General features: G+C 35.1%; 1 protein-coding gene across 1 annotated transcript; it reads left to right on the top strand.

Annotated features, from left to right (window-relative positions):
• Positions 1-126: 126 nt before the first annotated feature.
• On the top strand, positions 127-27,328 carry Mtpalpha (monolysocardiolipin acyltransferase Mtpalpha). Its single transcript, XM_089252944.1, has 16 exons — positions 127-322; positions 3,866-3,936; positions 5,451-5,584; positions 7,055-7,193; positions 7,317-7,436; positions 7,573-7,675; positions 13,375-13,497; positions 14,556-14,674; positions 16,564-16,730; positions 16,920-17,090; positions 17,188-17,410; positions 19,771-19,980; positions 21,664-21,859; positions 23,601-23,712; positions 23,829-23,919; positions 26,869-27,328. Exons 1-16 carry the CDS (start codon positions 256-258, stop codon positions 27,073-27,075), a joined length of 2,253 nt encoding a protein of 750 aa, XP_089109070.1. The 5' UTR covers positions 127-255; the 3' UTR covers positions 27,076-27,328.
• Positions 27,329-27,633: the final 305 nt, after the last annotated feature.

Below are 27,633 nucleotides of genomic sequence, written 5' to 3'. Positions count from 1 at the left end.
AAATAATTCTTTGTAAGTTTGCATTTTTTCCGTATTTAAGGCTCAAAATTGCCAAATTTTCTTCGATACAATATGGTCAGTATATTACAGAGAAAGAAAAAGGTCACGTTGTGGGAAGTTGTCCTTACTTGCAAAACTGAGAACCGATCTGCCTGGATGTTGTCTGGCATCCCCCCACCCCGATTAGTGTGGTTGCGATAATATCATTAAAAAAATTGTGTCATAGAAACAATTAAAGCCCAGTGTCATTTCAAAATGATTCTCAGGTGTCGTGGTGTCCGCAAGTTCGCCTTTAGCGTCAATTACTCTTTATTGAGGAGAGGTAATTTGTTTCACCGTTATTGTTGTTATCGTAGGTAAGTGGGGCTCAGTGTCGTGGAGGAAATGATTATTTGGAAATAAAAACGCCGAGTTAATTAGCATCTCAATGAGGTCATGATGACAAATTATAATCGCATTGAAAGAGATCTCGTGTTCATTTATTCAGCTGCGTGTCATGAGTAATTGTAGGTGACTTCTTTTTTTATTAATGTAATTTGTACTCCTTATCGCTTACTATCGCTGATAATCTAAGTAACATTGCGAATAGGGGGTGCGACAGGCGCACTTACCCCCTTTCCCCAGTTGATAGGTTGAATTAACATCCTATATTAATCTGCCCTGAAGGAGAGGGGACGCTTCATCAATCAGGGTTATGGCCCTTTCTTTCAAACCGAAGACAACTCAGGTCTATCACCATCTATGGGTGATTTACTACCTAGTGAGTTGTGCTGGAAGTGTAACTGTGTACCTAACAGTCTGTGCACATGTAGCGTTATGTTAGGTTTTTTAGTGCTTTTAAACCAGACATGCACCTCGTCCATATTCCTCTGCAGAACGTCTAACGAATTGGTACACGTTGGAAAGTGTGTGTGTACATATAGTGAACCTTCTGTGAAGTTTGTTTCTGTGTAATGCTTGTTATGCGTAATGCTGCCATCTGCAATCAGTTTTTTCTCAACTCATAGTGATTGAAGTGTAATGAAGCAGCGAGACTTTTTAACTGAGGAGAGTAGACAGATCTGGTGCCCCTTACACTGGGCAAAAGGAGGCCCAAATTCAACGATTTAACCTCTCGTTCAGCATTACGAGGGGGTGCCTAAATTCATTTGGCCCTGCAAATTATTCAAGTTACCATGTGTGTTATAAACAATTGCATATCCGGGACAATATGGTTTTTCTGGATCATCCCATATTTTACTTGATAGACAAATTTTCCCTCCATATTATTCGACTCTTGTAGAGTCAAATTTGTGATTCAGTCACCTGTGTGCAATACACATTCTAGTCCAATTTTCTAGACCACTCATTCCCCAAATTGGCTGCCATGGGTTATAGCTCTTTCCCCCCCCCCCCCGCAAATATGTATCTTGCTATAATACTCTTTAGAATGTTTTCAGGCGTGCACTAGGTTATTTTTTTTTGTCCCTCACTCACACACATCAAGTCACTGTTGGTCACTCCCATGCTCACACATTTGATGCATCCCTCTTTTTGTTGTTCACGGACATGCATACGCGTCGAAATCTGGAAGCTAAGGCTATTTTAGCTCCCCCTCCTCGATAAATGTTGTGAGGGAGCTGAGTGCCAGTAATTAATGAATAGGCTTTTACAATTCTGTACACATACAGCCCCCTCTCTTATTTATGGGTTTGAGTCCTGTAAAAACGAGACGATGGCAACTTACGTCCCCATCAATGTTTTTTTATATTGATGCTTCTGGTCCACACACTTGATAGGTTGCTTATTGGCAGATTTTCTTGTTATCTACGTCATTCACTGACCTTTCCCTTCTCACTCATAAGGTCACTCACTGACTTGTCGCCTCAATCTCTAGGTAATGCTTCTTCAACCTGTTGCTCGCTAACACCCAAAATGTCCGATGCCTGTGTCTACTTTTGTGTTTACAAGCACTTAATCAACATTCCGATTGAATGCTTTGTTAAATTGTATTGAAAGCTTTTATTTCATGTATTTGTTTGTCAAACTTGACATAAGTGAACTCTTGTTTCGATGACTACATGTAGTTCTTGTGACTAGAAAAAAGTTGAAGACCTCTGTTCTAGGTCATTCTTTTGGTTGCTCTCGTGCTCTAACTCTCTGGGAAGAGGCATATTCATGGTTTTGCTGACCTTTGTTCATTCTACCCTAGTTTTCTTGACCATTCATTCCCAATTTGCCGCTCTGAGTTATAGCATCCTAACTGTAACAAACGTCTGTTGATATGTCTTTGCTCTTGAGATGATTGCCCCCCTTGGATCCATGCCTGGTTTTCAATTTCTATGCTGTTCATTACATAGTTAGAGATATGTAGCACATGGTCATGTCTCCCCCCATAACCTACAGCAGGGTCCCTCTGGAACTTTTAGTGGGGCCTCTCTACAGTGAATTTATAGTGAGAAATAAAAACAGAAGATAACTAGAATTGTCTTGGGCCCATAGCTGGAGTCCTGTCAGCCCCACTCTTGAGGTAGCTATGCACATTGTTGATCAGTTGCGGCTCAAGCTTACTTGCTACCATACCCGTCATTTCAACTTTTTCTGGGGGAGAGGCAAAGAACATATCCATTTGACTATTCTGGAAAAAATATTAGGTGAGGAAACCAAAATATCTCTTGCGGTATAGAAAACGGGCCGTGCGACCCATTGTGGTTGCATGGGGTCAATGCTGAATTGAAGGTGAATAGGTGAAAAAGTCTCCTTGACCTAAAAGTCATTTCCGTCCTTTCTGGAGGGGCTCCAAGTTCTAGGTGAATCGAGGAGAAAAATGGGGTTTGGTTCTAACAAGACTATCTATCAGTGCAGTGCTCATCTTCTGCTCTTCCTGCCTATCCCCTCCCCATAACCTCTGACATTCTGCATGGGGGGAACCAGGCTTGAATCTTCTGCGCACCCCAAGAAACCCAGATTTTTCATTGGTGGGGGGACTTCTACAATGAATTTATAATGTGGGAAAAAAATAAGAATAACCCCAGGTCCTCGGGGAAACCCTCCTGTTTTTCAAAGGAATCGTTGGGATAAGTTGTGAAGGAAAGGCTCCAGTCCAGGGACCTGGGCTTAACCTTTTTTTATGCTATAAATTCACTGTAGAAGTGAACCCCCCCTCCCCTAATGAAAAACCTCGGTTTGGGGGGGGGGGGTGCGCAGAAGATTCCAGCCTGGTCCCCCTCAATTCAGGATGTCAGGGGCTATGGGAGGGGTTGGTTAGACGGGAAGCGCAGAAGATAGGCCTAAGAGGCCTTTCACATGGAGTGGACGCGATTCCAGGAGAAGTTTAATTGAAATTACTGAGCCCTTCAGACGAGCCAAAATATCTCCTCACCTAGGAAATGTTCATGCGGGTCCGGACGTTGTCCGCATGTGTCAAAACCTGAGTGTGGGCTCCGCATCCGCATATAGAAGTTTTGACAATTGGGTTATTCTGGGCTATTCACACAATGTGGATGCAGAGCGAATTCGTCCGCATCTTTGGCTACTTTTTAAAGCTTATTTTGCAATGAAATTTTTAATTATTTGCCATAAATACCCTTAAAAACACTATATGAGGGTCTCTGTTCATCAAATATGATGTACCCACATACGTTTATAATCCACATCAACATCTCTGTTGTCGAGGCACTGCTAGAAAGCGTGATGTCATGCGAATTTTCACTGTACAAAAATTTTGGGATTGCTGCCCGGGTGCGACACACCCCTTGCACCCTCGCTTAAGTCGCCCCTGTGCTTGATCCTTCTGCCATCAATTAGTCTTTGCATGTGTTGACAAAATATCCAAAATATTTTCACTTAATCTAATATTTTTACTTCTTTTTTTTCCTTTCTTTAGCACAATTGCATCTGAAATATGATGTCAAAGATAATGTGGCTCTCATCAGATTTGATACTCCTAATTCGAAGGTGAGTATCTTTCTATGTGCACATAATTCAAATTTTATATAAATTGGTTAATTATTTTATTAGAAGGAAGAAAGTGTGCTAAAGCATCCAGTGCAATAATCTTTTTGTTTAAAAACTTGAAACTAATTGTCGAAACTGCAGGCAATACTCGTCATATTTGTTTGTATACAGTACCAGGTGTGCACACAGCCTCTGGCTCTGTTGCTGGGTTCCATCCAGCCTGCAAAAGGTGTTCTGGTATAAAAGTATCAATACACACAATGCCACATATACATAGGTTGACCATATTTAACTAATACAAATATGGTAAATCCAGCATAGGAAGTGCAGGACACATTGCAATGAGTGAAAATGGAGCGCTACTGAAAATCGCAGTGGATAAAAATTGCATTCACTGAAAAAATAGTCCAATAAATATGTGTGATGGATATTGGTATGACTATAATTCATTATGATATTTATATTTAAAAAATGGTAATCCTTGGTTCAAGTGAGAAATAAAGTTTAGTTTTTTGAAAAAACGAGGCATTTTAATAAAAAAAGAGTCAAGATGACTGAATTACGAGAATGTCCCTTAAAATATCGGTCATGTTGTCACTCTATGTATCAGGGCTGGGAAAATCCCAGGTCGCCATGATGACTAAAAATTTGGCATTGGCACCTAATTTTTTTTCTGTATCCTATAACTGAATTGAAATCTTAGGACACTGCATAAAATTATCAGAAATTATGTCAATGGGTCTGCTAGTATGAAGGGGGGGGGGGAGTGTCCCTAAGCCTCAGACAAGGAAAAAAATTCACTGCTCTGGACAAGTTTTGTTGGTAAAAACGTCCCTGGTACCTAAATTTTTTTTTTCTTCTAATTTGTCAAACCCTTCTATATATGCTAATTACTAGCTCATGGAGTGAAAAGTGTGTGTATTCGGTTTCCTCATTAGCTTATTTGATCTAGGCAGTTACTTTATTTGAGTGTTAATCAGTTATTGGAAACTGCTAATTCAGGGGTCTTCAACTTTTTCTAGTCGCTAGCACTGCCTTTTCCCTTGATTGAAATTACACCCTTTCGGCGAGTTTGGCGTACGAATGCGTGAAATCAGGATGGGTTTTAATCCTTGGACGCAATTTGTTTTTATTCAGGATGTTAGTTAAGTGCTTGTGCGGACGAAATCTTACACGGGAACTGAACACTGGGTGCGATGACAGTGTGAAGATGCCTGCACTAATTGGCTAAACCCAGCCAAACCATACATGATATTGCATATGTATTTTTAAAAGGAAAAAAATTTTACTGCTCAAATCGCAAGCAGAAATAGAAACATCGGGCTACCATCAAAAGAGCTCTAAAACCTGCCAATTCCCTGAAACACAGTCAGTCTGAATAATCTGAATTTACTATTATATACTCATTATTAGTTTATTCATACTGTTCAGCTTATTTCATCTTGTCTTTCTTTGTGAAGTTCCTGCAAATGTTCATGTCAGTGTCACGGAATATTTTTTAATTTTTTTCCTAGGTTAACACATTGTCTAGGCCTGTCATGATAGAAATGCAACAGCTGATGCATAAAGTCTCCACTGATTCATCGATTTCAAGTGCTGTTCTGATTTCTGGAAAGCTGGGAAATTTTATTGCGGGTGCTGACATTGGGTAAGTTCTAAAAGAGAAATCAACTAGATTCATTGACAGTGTGTGTCTAGGTTCTGGTAGGATAGTGCTGTATTAAAAATACAAGAAATAAGTTATTTTCATTATATCTCTTCTTCATTCGAAATAATCTCCCTTTAGTTTTTCAAAATGTTCTATTTCACACTGTATTCTTTTCTATGGGATCAAGTTCAAAACTGTCAGATTCTCATTAGATGTCCTAAAATGTATAAATGATGGTGTCTTATCTCATCGCCAAGCAAGGGGGAGCAATTTCTCAAGAACCAAATTGGTTGAATATGGTGAATGATCACAGACTGCGATCAGAGGCAGATTTATACAGTCAGACCCGCTTATAACGAAGTCAGAAAAAAAAATAGCAAAACTATTTGCTATGTGCAAACTTTGTTATATCTGTATGGGCTTGAAAAATTATGCGTTTAAGCAAAATAAAACTCCTTACACGCGCGCGATATATATTTTTCAGTAATCTGAGCATACATTTTTGAAGCAATCAGTACCGTTTTGAATAAAATTAATTTGCATACGATGAAATCTCCACAACCAATGTTCGAATCTAGCTTTAGAAAGGCAAATATGCCTATTAAATTTTTGAGAAGAAATAACTTCAGTCTTTTCTTTTTAATGAGTTTTTCTGCTACAGAATAAGATTTACACACAACAAAACACACTACAAAATAAGATAAAAGTAAAAAAAAAACAAAGCAAAATAGGGATACCATTCGTGATTTTACAACACCCAAAGCAGCCGTACTAGAATGTTTTTTGATGATTGATTCCGTGTTTGAAAAACGGTCGAAAATTAGTTATAGACGTACTTTGCTGAAATTGGTGTTTGTTATAGATAATCAAAATAGCATAGATAAAAAAAGTACAAAATTCACATGACACTGAAAAACTTTGTTATGTAAAAGTATATAAAAATGTAATATGTTCATTATAAGCGAGTCTGACTAGTTTTGTCACCTATAGAACAAATTTTGTCTCCCATCTGCCATTCTAAATTTTTGTGACTACTCTTCCTCGATTTGCCACCTGGTGCTTGACCACCACCCTGTAAATATGCCAGTGTCTCTAAGTCACTCTTTTGGTCACTTACATGCTTGCGAACTCTTTTGGCTCATGCTCATATTCTCTTCAGGATACTGTTTTTGACATTTACATGCTCTAAATCACTCTTTTAGTCATTCCCATGCTCGCATACTCTCTAGGTCACTTGTTGGGACACTCACTGAGTAGTCTTGTGCTCTGTGGGCAGAGGCGGATTTATGGGTAGAAAAGTTGCAAATATTATATATAATATTTGCAACTTTTCTCTCATCTTACTAATCATCTTTTTAATCGTTCCTTGTATTAAATTTGTGCTCTGTGTTTGATTTTTGTAAAAATAAAAATAGAGGTTTTTACCTAAAAAAATTTGTGTTTATGGAAATGTACTCATATTATTTGAAGGATGCTGGAAGCATGTAAAAGCAAAGAAGAAATCACCGAACTGTCTGCTTCAGGCCAAGACATGCTCATGGAAATTCAGAGAAGCAAAAAACCTGTCGTAGCAGCGATATACGGGACTTGTCTTGGTGGTGGCCTTGAGGTGATACTTTTTTTGAATATACAGCTCTATTTCGTTAAATTTTGATTATTTTTTTTTTATGTTATGATAACATGTGAATTGATTATTTTCGTAAAATAACTTCCAATCCTTTCCAATTTTTAGGTGGCTTTGGCAGCTCATTATCGAATTGCTGTTAAGGATAAGAAAACTGTGTTGGGATTGCCTGAAGTGTTGTTGGGTTTACTTCCAGGTGCCGGTGGAACGCAAAGATTGACCCGACTTGTATGAAGTTATCAAAACTATAATCTGATTATTACACCTACTTTTTGTGGTGTACTTTTTCTTTACTTTACAATATTTGACTTGAATATTAATGAGGTATTCAATTATATATATATGTATAATTTTTTTTTCATAGATATCTTTGCCCGAAGCTCTGAGTATGATGCTTACTGGAAAATCTGTGCCAGCCGTGAAAGCAAAGAAAATAGGGCTTGTAGATTTGCTTGTCGATCCGTTGGGTGAGGATTTCTTGCCTGATTGAAGCTATTATGATATATGTAGAGATGTAAAATTCTCGAGAATAATCTTTCGGAGAATATTTGAGAATATTCTCTGGTAGGACTACTATTATAAATAACTTGAGAATATTCGTATAAGTTCTTGATGAGAATATTCTCCTGTTATTTATAATATAGTTACATATAATATCCTTAAGAATATTCTCTTGAAGGACTACTTTCATAAATTACTAGGATTATATATTCTTATAGAAAATAATAAGAATTATTCTGAAGTTATTATTAAACTTCCTTCCACAGAATATTTTCGAATATTCTCCTTGATGAGAATATTCTCCTGTTATTTATAATATAGTTACATATAATATCCTTGAGAATATTCTCTGGTAGGACTACTATTATAAATAACTTGAGAATATTCGTATAAGTTCTTGATGAGAATATTCTCCTGTTATTTATTATATAGTTACATATAATATCCTTAAGAATATTCTCTTGAAGGACTACTTTCATAAATTACTAGGATTATATATTCTTATAGAAAGTAATAAGAATTATTCTGAAGTTATTATTAAACTTCCTTCCAGAGAATATTTTTGAATATTCTCCTTGATGAGAATATTCTTCAGTTACCTAAATTTTTCCAGAGAGTATTATCAAGAATATATGTAATAGTATGTGTTATAATAAATAATCTTGATAAATAACTTGAGAATAATTATTTTTGATAAGAATATTCTCTAGTGATTTATAATAGTAGTCCTTTGAAAGAATATCCTCTGTCCCCGTCTCTCTTCCCATTAAGAAGATGGGAATATTGAAGTTTGTAGACCAAAATATTAAAGTTTGAAAGCAAGAAAATTAAACCAACAGGGCTGAATTACACAACTTTTAAAGAAATGTGAGTGATACAGAATTTAAGTGTAAGTGCATTGAAAGACAACAGTTCTGTATCTTCGTAGAATGAAGGTGATTGTATAGGAATAGCTTCCTTTATCAATAAACTTTGACTTAATTTCTTTTGTTTTAAACATATTTCTGAAAATTTATCTAATTTTAAAATAATTTGTTAATGTTTTAATTTAATGGTTTCTAAAATCTTTATAACCAAACTTTTAAAACCTCTCATCGTGACCTGGAGAATATTCTCGAACTAAAGTTGTCATTGGGGAGTGATTATACCAAAAATTGTTTTGTTGTAAATGTTTCAGGCAATGAAAACTGATTTATATTTCACAATATAAACAAAATTAGTAAAAAATTTAAATTATTTAAAAGAAAAATGAATATTCTTGATTATTCTCCAATTTTTACATCCAATTTTTATTCTCGCCTCACATCTCTAGATATATTATAGCTCTTCTGTAAAAATGTATCCCTTTTTAAAACATCATTTTTGGGACCACACAAGCAGAGAAACTTAAACAATGTTTTGATGGGACTCAAGACTGGGGGAAAAACATTTTTAAAACTGAAAATCTTGACCAGTTATCCTGATAAAATGAGATTGTTGTCAAGACATGGTTATGGTGTCTATTGACATCATGATGAAATGACTGGATAAATGCAGACTTTTTCCACTTTATTTTTCTGAAAAGCCCTGAATTATTCTGTTTGGCCGGATAAATTTTCAATATGTTGTAAAATCCTAATTAACTGGAGGAAATGGGTCCTTAGTAGCTATCTCAGACATGGAGAACCTTCATACTGTTACATTGTGACTGCTCTTAAGGCCCGTTTGCACGAGGCAAGTGCTGTAGTTGACAACTTAATTTTAACTTACTGATTCCTCTTGAAAGTGTCCACACATAAGTGGTAAGTAGATGCTCATTGGATAATTTTTACAGAGGCGAGCTCAGTTAGCGCATGCGTGCTTCAGTCTACTCAAATCCATGGAGAGAGAGGGATGCAACGCGCGGGAGAATAATAGTAATAATTTTTTATTTATCTGGCATTCAGAGAAGTGCTTTTTTTAAAGCTCATAGCTTTCCTAACGATGGATGAAGATGATCAGGTAGAACTTACAAATACTGTGATCAGAGCCACATTATATGATATTTTTTTTAAAGAATATAAATTTATTCACTTTCACTTACCCAAGAGGGGAAAAAAGAATACACAACATATTATAAACTTATGTAAGTCATCGAGAAGAAATATAAGATTTCTCTATTTCTCCTCTAAGTTGTAAATATCGATTATATGATATTTTAATCGAAGTTAAAGAGGAGGTAAATTATGCAAGCCGAAACTATACGGGAGAAGATTCTTGGCATTCATAGGAAATTCTAAAGGTTAACAATTAAATAATAAAAATTCATTAAACATAAAAATTATTTCCAAATTTTCGAAATTATTATTATTATTTTTTTTTTTAATTTAATCTATAGAGATGATATCTTTATGTTAAATATTTGATCATGTATTTTTGCAACAGATGGCAGCAAATTTGTTCTGGACAAGAGAAATATTCGAAACCCCCCCCCCCCCCCCAGTTTTAATCCTCCACACCCGATATATATTTTTGAATCTTTAATTTTTTTCAACTCCTGACATCACGTCAACAGAATATTCCATAGCTTTTTCCAACATAGAATAATTTTTAACTTGTTTGTTAAGGTAATTTTCATTTCTATAGTTCAACAAACATTCATGGCGAAGATATTTTTCAAGAAACTTGAAGGTTGTGTCCTCTGGCCACGTCACCATCCAATATTTCCGCGGAATTCTAGCGATACTTCAGGAGACGACGGAGCATGAACAGGTTCACGCTTGGAATCAAAATAAACCCCTCCAAGAGCGGCAGGTCACGCCCACTGGCGCATGTGCATAGGTCTACTTAACCGGAAGAAATAGAACCGTTTGTATTCACTTACCAACTAAATCACTTGCGCACTTGCCAACTAAAGCCGTGCAAACGGCCCTTATCGTCTGCATACATTGTATCGTACTTGGCAACTTAAAATTGAGTTACCAACTAAAGCACTTGCCTCGTGTAAACAGGCCTTTATACACTGTGAGGCAAGTATGTATTTATGGATGAGAAAGGTGTTTGTATTGGCAAAACTACTGCATTTTTACCACTTGTGATACTACGATCACTTAAATATTCTTTCGGTATGCACCACAAGCTTTCTATGGAACCTCTTACAAAATGCCAAAATTAATTCATACTGATCTCTGATGTGCAAAGGTTATGGATAATGAAGTAACACTATGTTTTGAATTCCTTGATTTTGCTGATTTTTCTATGAGAGACAGCACAGAATTATTATTTTTTTACGTATCTTGGTTGATACAGGCTTTGTAAATTGAGATTCTGCTGTAAGTAAAATTTGGTAAAATTGTATGTGTAACCTTTTTAAATTCACAAAATATATATACATATCAAGATGACAAGTGTCAAAAACTGGTTTAAACTGTTAAAAACTGATTTAAACCATCAAAAACCTAAATGAATGCTTTTGGATGTTTTGAACACAGTAGGTTGATAACATGATCAGAAACTTTTTTGTATATTTCAGTTTATTTTTTAAACACAAATTTATTACAATAATCAAAAAATATTAATCATAATTAGCAATTTTAATTTCTTGACAGTCTAGAACAGATATTATATGATTTTATGGTCCATTTTTTCTATTGATTACGTGTGTTCAATTTACTAAGCGAAATAGAGCTATATATTCAAAATATGTATGATAAGAGGTCACAGGGTTAGGTTTTTGAACTTACTCAGTATTAAAACAGTCAAAAATTTGTTGTTCAAATGTTATCATTCTTACTTTTGTACTTAGAATAAGTTATAGGAGCTTTTCCTGAGCATCATATACAATCAGCACTCTAAATTAAAGAACATTTTAGACCTACAATTTAGTATTTTTATTGCTAGCTACAGGGGTTGGACAAAATGATATGAACACCTGTGAAAAAAACACTTGAGGGAACCTGTCTTATACTCCCGCCCTCTAGTGTAGAAGAGTGCCACCTAGCAGGCGAGAATGTGCACATATCAGTCTAGTCGTAGCAGTGATAGCATTCAGGTGCGATATTTATTGGGGCGTTAAAAACTTTGGTATGGCTGACCTTACAAATTTGGAAAGAGACATGATTGTTGGAGCCCGTCCTGCCAGGGCCACAGTAACTAAAATGGCTACCCTTGTTGGTGTCGAGAGAAGTACTGTGTCAATGGTAATGACAGCCTATAGCAAACAGGGAAAGACATCTGCCAAGCATAACAGTGGCCGAAAGTCGAAGATGACTGATAGAGACAGAAGGGTTTTGAAGCAAATTGTGGCCAGAAAGCACAAGACAACAGCATCCCAGATAACATCTGAGATGAACACACATCTACAGGAAGGTGTATCGACAAAAACTATCCGCTGTGAACTGCATGCAGCAAACATACACGGTAGAGCGGCTATTCCCAAACCATTGGTGACACCATGCAATGCCTTGAAATTACAAACATGGTGTCACGAACATAAGAATGTCATCTGGTCAGACGAATCGTCGTTGACATTATTCCAGACTAACGGATGTGTTTACGTTTGGAGAACTCCAGAACAAGCCTATGACGTTGACTCTCCTTCCTACTGTTAAGCATGGAGGGGGGATCGGTGATGCTGTGGGGCCCACTTGTTATCCTGGATGGGCTGGTTAATGCAGCGGTTTATGTCAGTATTCTGGCCGACCATCTTATATCCCGAGAGGGGCAGAGCGTGGGTCGTGTCTGGTCTGACAGAGACTGACTTGATGAACTGCAACACCTCGTGTGGCCCGCTCGGTCCCCTTATTTTAATATAATTGAACCTTTTTGGAATATTTTACAGGCCAAAATGTGCAGTAGGTTTTTTACACCTCCAGACACGTTCTGAATTGGTGGCCTTTTTGCAGGAGGAGCGGCTACATATTTCTGTGACTGTTGTGCATGACTTGTATTTGTCCATCCCACGATAGATAGAAGCTGTAATTAATGAAAAAGGAGGGCCAACAGCCTATTAATAAAGATTTTGTCTCATTTCATGGGTGTTCATATTATTTTGCCCAACCCCTGTGTATTCTAATGTTATGCGCAATAAGAATATTGGTTTAAGTATCAGTGGTTATCTAGATAGGTAGATGTTATGAAAATAGTACAGCTGATGATTTATTTCAATACACATTTATAAACAGTTGAAGAAATTTTGGAAGGTCGAGAATGATGTAGTGAATTGAGGAATATCAAATAGTTCCATAGTTTTCCTTCAGCTTTCATGTTATGCTCTATTCAAATTGCATATTTTAAAAAAAATACATATATTGTTCAGAATAATTCTGTAAAGAGCAGAAAATTATTTTACAATCATATTAACTATCTATTTTTTATATAACATAGTGATTTTAAACATTGCATGCAGTGAATGTGTGTATTTTCAATGGGAATTTTTATATTGAAAAGCAATATTTAAGGTTTTTGACGAACGTTTTTAACGTGACAGTTTAAACCATCAAAAACCTGCCAACCCTGATATATGTATATGTATATTTCAATTAGGAATTAAAATAGCATGTGAAAGAAAGAATTGCAATTATTTTCTGATGTGGTTGTATCTAAATAGCTGTAGTGATAAAAATTTGTACTATCATATGATATTTCTTTCGTTGGGTGGGGGAAGCAATGGCTGTATTTACTTATTCAAATTATATTTTGTTTTTAGGACCTGGATTGAAAACTCCTGAGGAAAATACAATAGAATATCTTGAAGAAGTAGCTGTTTCTATCGCTAAGGACATCGCTGCTAAAAAAATGAAGATAGATAGAACGAGACCTCTTTCTGAAAGTAATTCATTATTTTTATTGATTGAACAACTATAATTATAATTCTGCACTGTAAATGAATAAATTTGCATTTTTTTCCCAGTTTGGTAATCAGTTTTCTGTATGCAATTCAACACCCTTTGCTGCCTGACTTTCGGTAAACAGTTTTGCTTCAGAAATCATACTAAACATGCCCGAGTTTTTATGCTGTGAAACAAATTTCTGCAGTTATTTCAAAGGTTTTGACAGCATCTGTATGAGACTTCACCCTACGCTGTTCTTCCGGAATGACGAAAATTGTTTCACCTTCATTTTCTTCTTTTGGCTTTGTCTAGAAATAAGAGTCAGGTGCAGTTTTAATTGTTGTTTATGTGATCCTCAGCATTGCAATCACAGAAAGCAGCTTGCATGCAATTTTGTAAGTCTTGCAGATCATTTGGAAATCTAACCCTTGCACTGATATACCCTTGCTCCTGTACAAAAGCCTGCTTTTCTGAAATTTTTTTGTAATAGTTTTAGGAAGCAACCGTTTTATTATATGTAATTTATCAATCACAGCATCAAGTACGGAAACTGTTTTCGCTAGTGTAGGGGTGGATGATGAACTCACATTGGCAAGCAGATTGCATTTTTGGGTGAGCACTTTCACATTTTGCATAGTCCTTTGGTCCTATTGGTCGCAAAATGCTCATATTGTTTGTGAAATTTTCCGCTTAGAGGATACGATTTTTCTTTTCATTTCTGTGTTACACAGAATATGTGTTACACACAGTTCTGTGTTTAGTCTAGGTTTTTTCATTTTGAAGACAGGTTTCTGCTTAGCACAGGTCCCATTGAAGACATTTTACTGTGCTGGATTTTATTGGGGGATGTTTGGTATCTCTACGTATAATAGTAATTGTTCTCTGAACATAAGTGGATATAAACAATGTGTATTACTTTTTTATATTTGATTATATCTTTGATCTAGAATATATCAGTGTAAAATTTGTACAAGCAAAAATGTTTTTTTATGCTGTCCTATATGAAACCAGAATGCAGTTTTGAATATTTTTTATTTCTCACTTGACGTTTAAATAGGGATTATCTCCTATGCAACGAATATGTCCTTTATAAGGAATCAGATTTTTGAACGAGCTAAAGGTGAAGTGATGAAAAATACATCTGGATTGTACCCAGCTCCATTGAAAATTTTAGAAGTAAGTGTCAATAGGATATAGGTGAGATCATAATAGAAAATAACGTCTTTTAAGAAACAATATATAACGTATCTACTCGTGTATAAGACAAGGATTTTATTCAATTTCCACTGCTTGAAAAAACCTAGGTGCCGTCCTATATGTGTGAGCAAAGGATTCATTGAGTTTTTCCGGTTTTTTTTTTCTTTTTTTAAATCGTCTATAGCTCACGCTGCAATCATAGCTTACTGCTGGGCCAATCTTTATAGATGGCCTCCCCTTGGATGTATGCATTAACAAGCCATTTAAAGGTCCTAAAGTGAACCCAGTGGGCCGCATCAAATGGGGCTAATGCTTCAAGACTTGTTACGTTGGTGTTAATTGCATGGAAGAGTATGCCTCTTGAGCTAATCAGTTGCATTAATAAATCTAATTTTCCTGATTTTGATCTAAAATAATTGATTATTAGGGCTCTGATTTATTATTAGGGTCTTTGCATATTTTTTATTTTATTTTACTTTTCTTTACATATTTCGCTTTTTTTTACATGATAGAGAATATTTTCAAAATTTTAGGCATATTTTATAAATTTTGATAGAAATTAAACTTTTCCCCGCTATTCCGACTCTGCTTCAAACTATTCTTTTGGTTCGCACCTGAGAACTTTTTATTATTATTCTTTCCCAATATTCACAAAAGCCTTGAAAACGTGCCCCCCCCCCCCCCCCACCAACCTGGATTATTTATTAAAAGGCCAAACTCTCGCCAAAGCACCAGACATACTTGTGTCAACTGATAATCTTAGCAACCTTTTTGAAAATCGTGCACAAGCCCAATGAGTGCTTACAGTGTATCATTTACGGCTACTATTTTTATGCACTAAAAATGAAACATTATTTCTGATTGGTAAAGGGTCCTGAAAATTCAGGTATTTCAACCAATCAGAAATTGCATTGAATTTTTAGAGCTTCAAAATATTAGCCCTTCAATGACACTGGTGTGTGGCTGTAAATAGATTCATCATCTTAATCAGTGATAGTAACGTGTAGGAAAAATTGGCTGAAATTGGTTCATGGGGAATTTCGAGAGACTTTATCAAATAAGAAAGCATTATTGATGTATTTTTTTAATTTTGTGCAATGCTTTCCTGAAGCTAAATACTAGGCTAGATATTTTTACCTATAGATGACAGCACATTAATTCTAGATTTGTGGCGGAAGCTTGTTCTGCTAAAACTAATGTTATCTGAGATAGGAATGAAAAAATTTTCAGGACATATTTTTTGCTTTATAGGGCATATTTACAGTTTTTAAAGGGCATACATGCATTTTTTAGAAGGTTTTAGGGCATAAAAACCCTAGCCCTATTTATCATTTTGTTCTCGAGATGTTGTGTTACAACAGCCTCACTTATTTTGATCTCTAAAACCATGCCTCATTATACATGGGAGATTGTCCTATATGTGAATGAATACTGTAATCTTTTTTATATGTTGAGACGTCTATATAATGATACTCAAGGGACCACAGAAACAATTGTTATAGATGGAGTATGGAAAATGCATTGGGATCCATAGAGTAATATCGTTACATAGGCAATTATTGTTATATGGAATTTTCACGGTATATACTAAAATCTAGTTTGATTATCTATGTGTCATAATTTTCTGTATATCCACTGCTTATGCTGTTGAAAATTAATTTTTTTCTCTTGCAGCTTATTTTCCCTGTAAGATTTTCTTAAATATTTACAATTTTTGCTCAATATTAATAATTTTAAAATGTACCTGTCTTGACATTAACTGGTCAGCCAAGCCATGTTTAGTGTCTTCATTATTTCCTTTCCCTCCCATCAGTTTTAAAAAACATTTTTGTGTACACGAATTTTGAATGTTGTGATTCTATTATCAGGTTGCAAAAACTGGGCTCGAAAAAGGTGTCGATGCAGGTTACAAAGCCGAACATGAAGCTTTTGGCATTTTAGGGATGACTCCACATTCCAAAGCTCTAATTGGCTTGTATAATGGTCAGACTCTGTGTAAGAAGAACAGATTCGGAAAGCCAGAGCGAGAAGTGAAGTAAGTTGTCGTGTTACTTGAAGCTCATTATTTTGGGTTATAAAAAAATTATAGAAACATCAAGTATATTTCACCTAGAAACCATGTTGAATATCTGCAATTTGCTGAATTTCACATTCCATCATTTAATTTTTTAATGTAAATTATATTATGCAAGTTTTTTTACATGTTTATTGTTTCCTTCAACAGAACCTTAGCTGTTCTTGGTGCTGGTCTGATGGGTGCAGGCATAGCTCAAGTTAGTGTAGACAAAAATTACAGTGTACTCTTGAAAGACGTGAGTGAAGAAGGCTTATCTAGAGGTAAAAACCAAATTTATAGCGGACTAAATGCAGCTGTGAAAAGAAAACGTCTGACAGAGTAAGTTTTCTCATACAGGTTCTTTTATTGTGACTAGTCAGTACTGTCTTCTATGACTTGATTCATTATGCTTGCTTTTAAACTTTTTTTTTCATAGGCATGATAGAGCCATATATATGTCGAAATTGATCAGCACCACAGATTATGATGGTTTTCGTAATGCAGATATAGTCATCGAAGCAGTGTTTGAAGATCTGGATGTGAAGCACAAAGTTCTGAAGGAAGTGGAAGCACATATTCCTGATCATTGTCTTTATGCATCAAATACATCTGCATTGCCTATCCATAAAATAGCTGCAGTTAGCAAAAGACCAGAGAAGGTGATTTAGTTGTAATAACTTACCATATTACTCAGTTTAGATAAAAAATATACTGACGAAAATTTACTATGAAATGCCACAACAAAACTCTGAATATCTGAGTTATGATTGTGTAATTGATAATTTTATTAAATACAGTCAATCTCGGTTATAACATTCCCAGACCTGCCAACTCTCCCGATTTAGGCGGGAGACTCCGGATTTTTCATCCTTCCTCCCGCTCTCCGGATTTGTTAAAATTTCTCCGGATTTTGGCAGAAAATTAGATTTTACGCGAGCTTTCATGTTGTCGTGGCGTCAATAATTACCGTCGTCGTTAGGGAAAGCACCCATAAAGGACAGTCGTAGTCATTTCCATCGAGCAGCCGTAAAAAAGTCTCTGTGACCGCATTTAAGCAACTCGCAAAGACGCGACTTTGTTTTCATAGCATTTATCGGCAATCATTAATTAGGGGCATGGCCTTGGTTGCCAAAATTCCTGTATAATCGTTATTGTATTCTATTAACAAGCCGCGTGGTAAACACGTTTTTTCATCCGCAGCTTTGTAATTTGAATTTTTTTTCATCGTTTTTCCGATTAAACATCCTCAGAAAGAAAATATAAAACTTTAAGCTATATACAGCTAAATATAAAGCTCTTAAGAATTCATACAGTTCCAAGATTATCAATCACTGATAGCATCCACGAAAGAAAACTTGTTTTATGAACAGTACGTAGATGTGATTTCTCTATTCTGCATGGAAAGACTGGCATGGAATCATATTCTTCTCAGGGGCAATGCTGAACCTGCCTTGGGGGGGGGGGGATGTAACTTTTTCTTAATTTATTTAAAAAAAAAAAATTCAAAAAAATTTTTTATGAACTTTTTTTTGATTGAGTCTATTGAGTGTCGGGGTGGGGGGACCCCCTCGGGAGAATCTCCGGATTTCTGGATTTCAAAAGTTGGCACATCTGCATTCCCACTTGGAATGCAGATTCCTGTTTAGTACGACTTATTTTTGTGGTCCCAACTGCAATTCTCAAAGATTTCCTGTTTGCAACGTTTTTCTTGCTTTCAACATTTTTCCATAATAGTTTTTTTGAAAAATGTTATAAGCAGGATCCATCATATTGAGTTTGAGATTCCAGCTGCTTTTTTCATGACTTTGGTATTTATTTTGATTTGTTTTTGCATTTGAGTTCTGCAGTTGCTTCAATTTGTTTTGAAAACAGTCTTTCTAATTACTTAAATTTTCTGAATTTCCTGTATATAAGCAGTTCACACCCCCCCAAAAAGAAAAATGGTGGTTTTTGTTTTGTTCTTACATTCAGCGGGAAATACAGCTATAATTTGTTCATTCTGAAACAGGAAAAAAATTCAATCAGAACATGTTGTTTCATTTTTAACTTCTCCTTATTTCGGCAGCAGAGCCGGATTTAGATTTGATGGGGTCCTAGGCTATGTCCAACTCCAAAAAGCTGCCTCTTGTCAATGACAAATTGTCACCATTTTTGTGGGGAATATATGACAATTTATGGACCTAATACATATTTAAAGTATTTTAAACATTTGTATTGTGAGGTAACAAAATTCTTAACTTCTTACTTCAATGTGTTAAAATTTGATTTTTTTTAGCAATATCTGCAAAAAAAAAAGAACAGTGAGATTTTTGGGGCTTCAGGCAGCCTGTCTAGTCTCTAAGGATCATTTCCCTAGAGGCTAGACAGGCTACTGGCATTGCTTGGCAGCAGGAGATTTGTTCAAGAAAAAGTCAGAGACCCTAGAACATTTCTTGTTCTAGGGTCTCACATCAGGATTTTTGATGGGTTCTTAGTAATGTAAAAAATAAATAAAATAAATATTTGTTTCTTTCTGGCTCTGTCAGCCTCTTGTATGTGGAAATCATGGAAATGGTATTATCTCTTACTGATCTTCCATCCTGTTTCTTCCTAAACCTCATGCCAAAAGAGTAGGAAGAATAAAAAGGGGGTGCAAACTTGAATATGTGGGCTATACACAAGAAATCTCCAGAAGTTTTAATAATCTGAGCAATATTGAAAACTTGGCCCTCTTACCAGCAATGTCAAGATGTCTCCTTTTTAAAAGCCTTTTATTTTAGCAATGACAAGCCCAGATATTTTTAAAGCAGATTTCAGTGGAACATGTTTTCTTATACCCTTTTACTTTGCACCCGCTGAAAATCAGAAGAAAGTTTACTTGATGAGAAAAGGTATAGCATTTTGTAGAGGGGTTTAATGATTTCTTCTATACTGTTTAAGTTATTAGTCCCATCAGGTGAAAAATATCTGATCACAAGTTCATTGTTTATTTTTCTTGATTATTCTATTTAATAGTCATTTAAAATTTCTAATTCTATAGGTCATAGGCATGCACTACTTTAGCCCAGTCGAAAAAATGCAGCTCTTAGAAGTTATCACAACAGATAAGACTTCAAACGATACAGCAGCGACAGCTGTTCAGGTTGGATTACAGCAAGGGAAAATCGTGATCGTCGTCAAGGATGGCCCAGGCTTCTACACAACTCGTATTTTAGCTCCGATGTTCATTGAAGTTGTTCGTCTGTTGCAGGCAAGTTCAAGAACCTCTTTTGACCATCAATCTTTTGTTATACATGGGTTTTTCAGTTTACAAGATTTCATTATAATTACTAATAGTTACTCACATCATGAAAATTCTTGTATCTAGAAGTAAATTTTTTTTCATTAAAAAAATGATAAAACATTTTCTATGATATAAATACAGGTACAACATAATTCGTTGAATATTTGCTTATGATCGATTGAGATGCTTTCAGCAAATTACATTTGTTTGTAATTCAGAAGTTTCGATTTTAAAAAATACACTTTTGGATAGAGGTACCCCAGTGCCGCTATTTACTCATTTATAACCGCTTGATCTTTATGTGAATAGGCTGACATGGTTATACAATCGCTTCTCAATTACACCATTCGATCTGGTTTCATGAATTATTCCACTGGTCCTAAACGATATGCAGGGTGTGAGACAGCTTTCTCCTCAGCCCAATACATCAGTGAATTAGACATTTTTCTGAATATTAATGCTGAGGTGATAGCAGCACTGAAAAATCAGACACAACAGTAGATACGCACTCAGACTATTAGGTACTCACACTTCTGACACAACTCACTAGATAGTAAATTATCCATAGATGGCGATAGACCTGAGTGTGTTGTGCTTAGTTTGAAAGAAAGCAAGCTGTATAGTTGGTTGGAAGCCAAAAAATGGGGGGGGGGGCGGAGGAAGTGAAGAATAAAAAAATTAGGGATTATGTGAAGTTTGTAACTCTCTCTTCAAATGGTTTGAAAAAATGAGGTGAAAAATTTTCCTGTGTCCATACTCTTACTATACAAGAAAAATATGCTTATTTAGCAAAAAATGACCTAAAAGCAAACCGTTCAAAGCCTGCAAAAAATATCAGGGGGGGGGGGGAAAGAGGCAACGATTGGCATATATTTTTGTGCGTGTTGATGTATTCTGTTAGAAAGGTATATTATTGTAATCTATTCATTTTATGATTGCTCAGATTGCTGACGGTATGGATATAACGAAGTTCGTGTACAATAAAGAGTTTCATTTTTTTCCCAACTTTGTTATAAGTGTGCCATGTTCCTAGCGACCTGGAAAGTCAACGAAAATTAAGATTTTTACAAATTTAGGAAAATATGCAAATATTTATAAAAGTCTGGAAAATTCTGTGAAGGGGGAAAACCTGAAAAATTTTGCGATTTGTAAGGTTAAATTTTAAATTATATTTCTTTCTTCCTTCCTTCTTTTTTTTCTTTTGTTGATCAGGGAAATGATCAAGTAGATTTTTCTTGGAATGTCTTTCTCTTTCATGAACTAATTTTTCAAGTCTGTTCGAGTTCATAAAAATGAGCATTGGCTCTACCTGTCGTGACTAGCTGCAAATTTTAACGGTTTTAAAAACATTAGTCGTACTTTATAATTTTCAATCGGTTGATGGAGTTTTGGGTTATGAGGTTGCATGATTTGTATAAAACAAAGGATTCAGGATAATTGATTAATTTCTTAAAATAATTATTTATTTACAACATGAAACATAAGACAAAATAAAAATCTACGGGAGCGACATGTTGAGCGCTTGATGATTCGATCGCTTCTTTTCGATTTCCCCCCGTGACAATGGGATGGCGTCGGCTTTACGAGTGCCACCATCTGTGAAATAAAATGCAAATCGAATCTCACCACAGAGTGTTTTTATTTTTATAGGAGGGTGTTAGTCCCAAACAACTCGACTCGCTTACGAAGAAATTTGGCTTTCCTGTTGGGGCTGCATCACTTTGCGATGAAGTTGGAATAGATGTTGGTGCTCACGTTATGGAAGATCTAGGAAAAGCGTTCGGTGAACGATTTGGTGGATCGAACGTTGCTTTACTGAAGGACATGGTTGCTGCTGGCTTTTTAGGTAAATTAGTTTTACTGTAATTACTTATATATTAGAGACACATTATTATAAGCATTTTTGACAGTTGGTGTATACCCACCATCGTATACAGTAAAATTTATATGCTGGTGTTATGTACACAATCAAGTAGTATGAAAATGTACTTCTTGATTATTTGATTATTATTTTCTTGAATTATTGAAGTGTGGTTGCAAGACTTCTAACGATCAGTGCATATTTCTTTGGATATTGTCACATAGTTTGTTGAATTAATCAAGGCTTAACAATGGAATACTTATGAATTTAAATTGGATTTATTATTGGATTTACACCCGTGAAGGTAATTGTTACAGGAGAGAGCAATTGAGTGCAGTAGTAATCGTTCATTGCCGGGTTATATACGGCTCTTGGAACATTCCAGAAACTAGTAGGCCTATGTAAATCAATATCAAATGTATTTCCAGTTTGAGAGAACATTCTAGAAATCACACAGATGCAACTTGAAAAATAAATTTTTTTGTCTGTACCAGGATTCAAACCTGGGATCACGGGATGAAAGACACTTCCACTACTCTATACCTGCCTGTGTTGTCTCTCGTTGCAATATTAGGCTGGACAAATTCCTTGCTTGACATCTGGGCATATAAAAATTTTGACCGGGCATATATTTTAAGTCAGGCATGTATGTTTTTGGAGTTTCCCCTATGTATTTTTCCATCCTTGTTAGACCAACATAATTATTTTTATTTTTGCGACATTTTGTTCTCATGAGTGGCGAGAATTTTCATGAAAATTAGTCTGGTGGGAACGAATCATGTATTTGCCACTTCTACCAACTTGACTTGCATCAGATTACCAGAGTTGGTCAGGTGAGCAAGAGTCATTCTATCCTAAGCCCATGATAACATCAGCTAATCAAGCATTGAGAACACAAATAAAATGTTAATTCTCACCAGACATCGTGAGAGACTTATTGAAAATATTTGCCACTTGTGTGAATGAAACGTTGAAAAAGAAAGGCTTCAACTACCTTCAACCTGTTAACTGTTCATTAAATGATGGCATAGAAAGTCCATGTGAATGTGTGTATGCATTAGTGAGTTGAACTTGTAACATGGTAGAACCTCATTATAAGGCCAGGATTACACTAAAAAGTTTTGGAAATTTTTTTTATATAAAATTTCAAAAATGCAACAAATAAGTCTATTGGTTACATTCAAGCTAATGTAACCAATAGGTTTATTAGTTGTTTTGTAAAAGATCTTTTATCAAACTTTTATAGTGTGATCCCGGCCTAACAACCTAATAATAGCTACAGGTTGTCCGTTCAATAGAAGTCCAGTTTATAACCAATGATCTTAATTAATGGAAAAATTATTTTCAAAATTAAATGAGAAAAATGATTTCAGAATTAATGGAAAATAAAACTTGTTCTATTCGTCCTCGTATAGAATGCAACACCAAATGACTGGGGAAGGTGTGGTTGTAAACTTGTAGTACACATATGCAAACGCACCATAACACTGTCTGAACTAGAAGACAGAATGCTTTTGTTCTCATCCAAAAAATAATTCTTGGCAGAGTCCAGAACAGTTTGTTCATCATTCACAACACTGTACAAAAACTGGTTCGCAATCAGATCAGCTTGCTAATATATATGGACCTTAAGACTTCCCTTTACAAAAGAGCCTGTTTTATGTGGTAATAATTATGGTGATTTGAAATCTGAATGTATCCCTCATTATCATTTTTATTATATCAGGACGCAAATCAGGAAAAGGCTGCTATGTTTATACACCTGGTGTGAAGACCCGTGAAGTGAATCCTGATGCTGAAATTATTTTGAAGAAATATCATATTGAGCCTGTGAAAGAGTGAGCATCATCTATAATCCTGAGTTGATGTAAAAAATTATTTCCGTTAAATCATGTATAAAATGGCTGCATTGCCTCTGTTTGAAAATAATCATTTTAAATTCTTTATTTCCTAGGTGCACTGAAGAAGAACACCAAATGAGATTGGTAACAAGATTCGTCAATGAAGCCATCCTCTGTTTGCAAGAAGGAATACTAGCGAATCCGGTAAATTATTTACAATGATTTATGCAATTATAATCCTTGTTAATAGGAAATGGGATGGGGCACCATGTCGTAATGCATACATGCTCAACCCATTGCCTGCAGGCCAATTGTGATCATCATATTCATCTGATGTGACCCACGACCTTAAACATAATTTTCTAAAAATTGACTTCGCAGAACATTTACAGATCACTCATACAGTTGACAATGCAGTTCCAGATCACTTAAATGGTCCCTGACACATTTCCAGATCATTTAAGTAAAACCTGCTGCATAGTTCCAGATTACTTAAGTGGCCTGCGACACATTTTCAAACTAGTGAAATAGCCTGCACTCTTCTACAGATTGAGCACCCTTGTTCTAATGCTTATAAAGAATAATCATAGGAATAAGGGTGGTTCTCAACAATCATTTCACGAATGATGGTTGAAAGAAAACAGCTTGTAGAACCTTGAAAATTATGAGATCAATTAATACCAAAGGAGAAAATTTGAGAAAAATATTTTCCCTTTCATTTGACCAATCATTGGCACTGACGTGGTCCTTGTTTATTATTATTGTCGTACTGCATATTGAAGGTTTCCAAGTGTGATGAGTGGACTGGGCTGTTTTCAAATTGAATTTTGTAATTAAATACACATTTTTAAGCATAAATTTTATTGTTTGTAATATTTCAGCAAAATTATGTGAAAACGTACCTTAACTCCTGAAAAGTGTGGAGTAATTGTCATTTTGTTTGCTTCCCCATGGCTTTGATTATTCCCATATACAGTAAAACCTGCCTATAATGATGCTGTAGGGACATAGAAAAATTGTTATAGGCAGATTATATATACTGCATATATATAGTTGTAGACAGTTTGGGCACATTTGTGGTATTTCCTATTAAATAGGGATTCCGCCATTACTGAAGGAAATATTGTTATACACAGGTTTCACTGTATAAAGCAGTTTTATGTGGGCAGTTGAAATTATTTGGTTTTCTGGAAAGTGATATTATTACTCAATCATAGATTGTGATTGATTGAGGTTAACAATTTTGATAATTTAACAAATAACATCCCATGCATCCCCATATTTTCCTTCAGACAAAACACCTATTACGTCATACGATCATCTGTAGAAGTTTTAAAACTTTTTTTACCATATGAATACATTTTAATGTGAATTTAAAATTGAGTTCTATCAATCGTATAATCTTGAAGGAGTTACTTATTTGGCGAGTGTAAACGTCAATCACCCATTTCTTCTGCAAGAAAAATTGCTGTTCGTGTAATAAAATTAAAGTTCAGTGAAACCTTGCTACAACAATACTCCATATAATTAGGATTTCTAAATTCTCAACATTTTGGAGCCTTCAAGAATGGGAAATCACATTTCCTGAGAATTCAAGAAATCACATATTTACAGTGGAACCCTGTTTATACAACTCTAATTTATAATACTTTTTAGTGGTAAAATATTTCATTCATGCATCGCATAACTTCAACTTAAAAACCGGATACACCTCCACGTTAATATTCCTTGAGAACTTCTACGTAACTTCAACTACATGATGTTCTCACTCCGACTAGAATCTTAAATTTTTGCAAATGTGCCATTTCATTAAATTGATGTGTGTGGGAATTTTTTGAAATGTCACTTAACTTATCATATAAATAAAACACTGCAACTAAACAAATACATTCAATATACCTTAGATTTTGGTTCATAACCTTTAACAATAAATAGTAAAATACAATATTAAAATTTTGCAATGATACTTAGTCAATAGATTTTTAGAAATAGTGTTTCAAACTCAAGCGAAATGGCAGAAATTACATTTTTCATAAACCGCCTTTTAAATTTTCATCCACTGATTACTTGATGTAACAAATGCAACTGTAAAGTGGACGTAACTAGGCGTCAAATAAACAAAACAAGGCCTGGTTTAGAGTAGAATCACTAGAAATGAGGGCTTCCATAAAAAATTTAAAAAAAACAAACAAAATATTTTCTTCCAAAATGAGGTTGGAAACGTAGTCGGATACCTTAATCAACTTCTGTTGATTTAAAATTTCTTTGGGAGAGTATTTTCTCTAATTTTTGTACAGTTTTATCAAATAACATTTTACCTTTTTTTAATTTTTCTTATTTTGAATATTCTAAATCTGTATACTGGAGGTAAAGAACACTATGTCCATTTTCGTCAATATTGGGATAATGCAAGATAATTAGCAGTGCTTTTGTTACACTACATATAGGTATAGGGCCACTAAATCCCTTTTCAATAAATAGATGTATTAAAACAAATGAGCTCCAAAGAGAGACATACTGTACTAAAAAAAACTTTAACCCTAGATAACTATACTTAAATCAGTGTTACTGAGTGGCTAATTTAATTAGTAGTCTATTAAAATGAATGTTTAGTTATCTAGGGAAGATGACCCTCTTTTTACAGGAGAGTTAAACAACTCTCCTATAAAATTTACTTTTTGCGACATGGTGCCTTTCCCTCCGGCATACAAAAATTCAGACTGAGCAAAGAAAAAAAGATTTATGTATTACTTTTTCTATAGTTTTAATTCCACGTATGCTTGCCGCTATAATATTTTCATAACGATGCTGATCAATTTTTATACATCCTTTTGATAAAAATAATTATTCACAGGTTTTTACACAAAACAACAATTAGAAAATTTCTCCAGATTTTGTTTTTGAATCTTCAATTCCCCCAATTTTCATCTTTCACCATATTTTCCCCGGACCATTAGGCCCCCCTCCTCAAAAATGGTTTCTCTATATACACGGAATGAAAACTATGTTCACAGAGGTGGTACCAATATTTCCCTTATAAGACGCAGTAAGGAGCATCTCTCAGATTCTTCTTAGTATTAGAAGATGGTAGATGAGCTGAAGATGCTATTTTTGCGGCAGTCATTAATTTTTTTTTGGTCTTGTTTATTTTAGTTGGAAGGAGACATCGGAGCTGTGTTTGGACTTGGTTTCCCACCTTTCCTCGGAGGGCCATTCAAATACACCGATACATTCGGAGCTGACAAAATAGTAGGGTACATGGAAAAATTTAGGGAACTCTATGGCCCACAATTCACACCATGTCAATTATTACAAGATCATGCTAGAGATCCAAATAAGAAATTCCATGTCCAAAAATAGTCCTCGCCTGTGATAGTGCCTCTCGGCCTTCGAGCGTACCGATCATCATTGTTATTTCTATTTTCATTTAGGATATTTTCTGTCTAAATCGTTTATCAAATTGAGATTTTTGTGCCTACTGATTATTATATTCTGTAAATTTGATATCTAAATTTGTACGATGAAAAGATTGCCATTGAAGTACATTTTTGGAGTAAATTATTTTATACTATTTTGTGAAAATAAAAGTATTTCTTTTTATAATGTGTTTTTTTATGTATTTGAGAAATCAAATTTTCTTTTGAGAGTGTTTTTACCCAAGGACAGTTAGTTTGCGTGTGAAGCTTCATTTCTACAGAGCAATTTTTATTGAACTTGGAGTATAACATTATTAGAGCTTGGATTTCTTTTCCAAAAAAACATTCATTCTTTCAAACTGAGCATAACTCCTGTGTATAGCCATGGGCAGTTTACAACGGAAGAAGCAGTGCCAGAAGTGTACCTAAAAGTATGAATGGCATATCTATTGCTATGTGTTAACTTCAGTATTGTCATTTATTTTTTAAACTATGAGTAGAG

The sequence above is a fragment of the Pholcus phalangioides genome, unplaced genomic scaffold, assembly GCF_987345545.1.
Source record: "Pholcus phalangioides strain wild (caught in Gottingen) unplaced genomic scaffold, Ppha-v1.0 ptg000031l_1, whole genome shotgun sequence".
In the NCBI taxonomy this organism is placed as follows: domain Eukaryota; kingdom Metazoa; phylum Arthropoda; class Arachnida; order Araneae; family Pholcidae; genus Pholcus; species Pholcus phalangioides.
The sequence above is the reverse complement of the archived record's forward strand: the minus strand, read 5'-3'. Positions and strand labels throughout refer to the sequence as shown.